General features: G+C 45.3%; 1 protein-coding gene across 1 annotated transcript in view; it reads left to right on the top strand.

Moving 5' to 3' along the window:
* LOC107472471 (ribosomal protein S1, mitochondrial-like) overlaps positions 1-4994 on the top strand; it is a 5827-nt gene extending 833 nt beyond the window's left edge. The window contains exon 1 of the mRNA XM_016091996.3: positions 1-4994. This exon is cut by the window's left edge and continues 833 nt beyond it. Within this exon, the coding sequence (XP_015947482.1) occupies positions 4148-4870 (723 nt within the window). The 5' untranslated portion in view covers positions 1-4147 and the 3' untranslated portion in view covers positions 4871-4994.
* The last annotated feature ends 6 nt before the right edge of the window (positions 4995-5000 follow it).

Raw genomic sequence — 5000 nt, 5'->3', positions numbered from 1 at the left:
GTGGTTTGAGACATAACCGCTGCTAGGGGAATCAAAGGTTTGATCCTATCCGCTTTTAGAGTGATCGCAGACTTCAGTAGGTCCCTGAGAGTCCTCGCATCACAGCCTGCTCTTATACAATTCCAAAGCATTCTTTTCATAGGCAGACTAACTACTGGATACAAGATAGGGTATACTGGTTCTAAGCCTACCTTTTCTTTTCCTTACTCGCTGACAACCTTGCAACCTTTGAACTTTTTCTTAAGCTTGGCAGACTAGCTCCTAACTTCCTTGATAGAGCGATGAGCTTACTTAAATAGAATAGAGTGCTATCCTCAGTAATTACTGAAAAGAGAACCTTGCACCAGAACGAGGCTGACTCAGACTCAACCTTCGGGATAGCTGCTTTAGAACCAACCTAACCTTATTTTGACTTCTAGGGTTTGCTGGTTCCAAAACCTGTCTCCCCTTTTTTTGAGGAAGTAAGGAAGTGGATAAACCAACTAACCCTGTAGGAGTTGGAGCCAGCTAATCCCTCTATCAGTCTAACCCCGCGAGCAAGGAAACTAGCTAAGCAAGTAATTCCAGGTCAGGAAGGGCGGAAGAAGAATTGAATAAAGTCAGGAAGTCCCGGGGCTGGTGCTCTAGTAAACTGCCACAGGTACTAGGAGTCAGCCTGCAAGTAGTATTTATTAAGCAGTAAGCCCTAGAGCTCGAGATTGTAAGTTTCAGGTACTAGTTTTGCAGCAAGAGCTAGTCATTCCCCAGCGCTGTAGTAGCTTTAAAGGGGGAGGAAGTGCGAGGCGATATGAGAACCAGCTAATCAACTAATCCCTGTATCCTGCCTTGTAGGGCTAATTCTCCCCTAGAATCCATGGTTGACCAGTATACGCTCTACTAGCCTGTCAGCCCTTTGGCTACCCTCAGTCCCCTTTTCGATGCAGACATTCGACCTGCATTTCCTTGACCCAGCTTCCCGTTGCGTTGAAATTCCCCTGGTTTTCTATTCTAAAGCAAGGAGGATAAGAAGGTGATAACCCGCTAGCAAGTGCAAGTAAACCTCGTTCAAAGTCAGGAAGTATGGAAGGAGCAGAATAAGGTTAGGAAGCAAACCTGCTAGCAAGTCAGAAAGACTAATTTCTCTACCAGCCCCTCATTCATCTGCGAGATCCCTTTCAAAGCGACCTGACTTGAGATTCGCTTCTTCCTTGAAACCCATTACTGCTGCTTAAACAAAGGCCTAAGATGAAGTTCCAACCCTGGGCAGAAAGGAAAGGCAAGAAGAATTGAAGTTTTCGATTCAGACTTCATTGACTGATGAAAGCACTACGAGCATAATTGAAAAGAACCCGAGTGCGACAAGTCCGGATTGATTCCAAGTCGAAATTACATAGACAGAGTCGGAGGCTTATCAAGCAAAATCTCTTACAAAAGCCTTCTGTTCACCTGCCCTAATCTTTCAATTCACTGATCGGGGGACTTAGTGAGGAAAGAAGCGACTTTTTCCGCTAGAGGAAAGACTCTTGAGTGCTTGTTATTCTATTTGGTAAGCACTAAGAAGTCAGAAAGAGCAGCTAGAAAGCAAAGTCGATCGTCTTAGTTAGAGAAAAGAGCAAAAACAGAGAGAGGCCTCTTAGTACCTGCAGCAAGGCAGAAATGCAACTAAATGCGGTGTAAGGTCTGTCGTCGAGGGTGTAGCGTAAAGCCCTTACTTCACCAGATCTGGTAGTAGAGCCCTGTGATTCAATGCATAACGGAAAGCAACCTAGCTATATTAACTAACGAGATCCAGAGAGAACAAGCCTTGCAAATTCCCCTTATAATGTAGAATTAAGTGGGAAAGATTAGTCAGGTCTTTATTAACATTATTAGAGACGTAACTCCCAACTCCTAACAACCCTTTGGCAAAAGCCAACGATTGAGAAAGATGGGATTGACTTCGTCATCCCCGAAAGCAAGGTATGGAATTCTAATACCCTTGGAATCCGCTAATTTGCTGTTGAGCCCTTGTCCTTCACCAGAAGGTGAGAACTGCCATCTCTTTTTAGTAGCAAACGGCCCGAACTGCATGTGACTGATTAGATCTACACATTCAGGAGGAGATTCAGCCTTAAAGCACAGGTATGTATATTGACCATACAGCACCGACCTAAAAGCATCTAAAAAGCTAGGAAAGGTTAAGAGAAAGAGAAGACGTTGGGAGGTCGAAAACCTGTAATTAAATTCCTTAACATCCCCGGCAGACTGAGAAAAATAAAGAAGTCAGACAGAGCAGGTAGAAAGCAAAGTATTGATAACTCTTTACAGGATTGAGTTCAAGAAGTCTGGATTTACATCTCTCGAGCCTACTGCCTTATCTGAAGTCTTGGATTGAATTACTTAGGCTGGCCTTCCAGATGAAATGAAGTAGACTATTCCAGCCTCTTCAGCCTAAAAGGAAAGAAATTCCTATCATCTTTCAACTCTAGCTTCATGAAAGGGTCTAGCTTCTTTAGAATTTCCTTACGAAGGAGCAAGAAATCCGTCTCAGTCCTAAACTAAGAACCTTGGGAGAGGGAAAGGTTAACTGGAAACAAGTCTCTCATTTCTGGTCCGTAACTCTGCTTCCTCATCTCAGGCTTGAAAAGGCTAAATTACAGTAGTAGAGAGGTAAGAACTTCAAGGATAGAGGTTTGAAAATGGTATAAAGCGGGATTCTAGATCAACTTGCCTTAGGCTGCTCTGAGGTCATAGAGCCATAATCCGTATTCTCAGTCAGGTAATCTCTTTTTTTTATTCAAGCCAAGTGTAAAGAGTCAATCAGAATCTCTCAGTCCTGAAGCAAGCAATTAATCATCTTTCCCGCGGTAAAAGAATCAGACCAGTCTCCGGCCGCTCTGACAACAGACTAAGGAGTAAGGAGGGACTTGAAAGGAATGCTTTTTTCTTTTTCTCTACAATAGGGAAGTTCCTCGTATGCGTCGATTCCCGATCCTTTCTTATGTGTTCTAGTGCTTTCCTTTCCTAAACTTAAGTTGGAAGTCGGCTAAAGAGCACTTTTCTTTAGTTGTTGGAATCTCTTATGTTGGTGCAGCGAATGCAAGTCTCCAAGTGGGGCTTTCATGTCTAGGGACCTTCCCCTTGGCCTATAGCCTTCTAATCGGAAAAGGGGCAATTGGATTTCGTTCCTGACACTTCATAGCAACTCACTTCCTACAGTCAACGGCATTCTCAATGAGCCATGGCGTCTGCTCCTTAGCGCTTCCCTTTAATTATGATCTAGTGATTCGTTAGAAGGTGTTCAGCCTTCTACCAGGGTTACTCCATCAGAAGACGGCAAGCCATTTAGCGAAGACCAATAAAGTCTCCGCCAGACAGCACAGCGAAGATAGACGCAAGGAGAGGACCGAAAGCCACAAGCCAAATACATACTTGACTCACGACTTCCGGCCGGAGCCGAACGTGCACCTGCGACTGTTGCAGTCTTCTATGCAAACACAGGCAAAGGGCCCCCCTCTTTGAAACAAGGCGAGACAAAAGCGGGTACCGTCATTCCCACCATAGCAAAGTCCCCTTGACCTTCACCCGTTCTGGTTGGATTGTCCCTGTGCACCTCCAACCTCATCCCCCATAGTCGCCCCCACCTGTCCCGCATCCCCTGAGTTTAAGAGGAGTGTTCTCGGATTAGGGGTACCTTCTGGTTTCCGATGGACCAGCTAATCAGGGTCCGCCCCTTGTTAGTGAAGAATTTGCCCCTACCCCTATGAAATTATAGGGGGAGACTCGATTGAGCGGATACGGTGGCGACTCTTAGCATCCAAAGCCCAGCCGTCTGCCGAAGACATTCGCTTGGCCCACCTCGAAGCCCAGGACCTATTCGAGGTCAAGGTGGATATTATCCGCCAAATGGCGGGCCTTGACCCAACCGGCGATTGGACGGGACGGGGAGCGCGGGCCCTGGACAATCCCCGTGCGGTGCGGCCTCAGGGGGACCCTCCTTAATGGAGCTCTATAGCCTTAGGGACGAGCTCCATGAGAGGGGAGTACAATCCCATGCTTTTCAAAGGCTAAGGGATAAAATTTTTACCAGGGTGAACAACCTGGATGAAAACTCCACTACTTAATCCACTGGCGTGGTGCTACTGGATGCTTCTGATCAATAGAACAGTAAGAGGGGGGAATAAAACTTATGATGAGCATCTATTTGAGTCGATCATTTCCAAGATCTAATTCCAGTTTATTCTTATGTAGTAGAAAGGCCTTACAATCTGAAGTTTTACGCTTAGGGGAAGAATTTTTCTTGGTGGATGCAGGACCTGGGACCCCCAGAATTTGTATGAAAGAAGAGCCTACAGGAGTGCCAATCAACCGAGCCACCAGGTTTGAGAATAAGGTGGGATCCCTGGATCTAGTGGCAAGTGAATCACTGATCAAAAAGAGGATTTTGGAGAGATTCTTCATCGATCTAGTGGCCGGCGAATCGCTGATCAAAGAGCGAGCAGCCGCCAGGTTTAATGATAAGGTGGGATCCACAGATGTAGTGGCTGGTGAACCGCTTCTTCTTCTTCCACGAAGATTCAGAAAAAACCGAGCTTGGATGGAACTGAACAAGATTTGGCGAACGAATACAAAGGTAAAAGGCTTTATTATTAAGAGAGTCAAAGGAGGTTATTCAGTAGCCATCGCGGGTTTCATAACTTTTCTTCCATTCCGTTCTCACAACAAAAGGAAAGGGAAAAAGAGATCGAATGATCGATTCACCATTGCGAGCATTAACCCCAAAAGGACGAATATTGTGGTGTTAGCGGCAGATCAAACAATTGATGAGCGAAAACGTGACGAAAAAAAAAAGAAGTTTTATTCAATTCCGAAGCGAAACCTAACGTCTCCTGATAACACTCTATCCCTTTAATCCATTCTTTTGTTGGGGGTCTGGCACTTATTACGGGCCGCTCTGTCATTGTCTGATTTTTGGTTGTCTGATCACAGTCGAAATTATGTATCTACTTATCGTCTTTTTGCCCCTTATCGGTAGTTCCGTA

Source organism: Arachis duranensis, unplaced genomic scaffold (genome assembly GCF_000817695.3).
Source record: "Arachis duranensis cultivar V14167 unplaced genomic scaffold, aradu.V14167.gnm2.J7QH unplaced_Scaffold_112685, whole genome shotgun sequence".
Lineage (NCBI taxonomy): Eukaryota > Viridiplantae > Streptophyta > Magnoliopsida > Fabales > Fabaceae > Arachis > Arachis duranensis.
The sequence above is the reverse complement of the archived record's forward strand: the minus strand, read 5'-3'. Positions and strand labels throughout refer to the sequence as shown.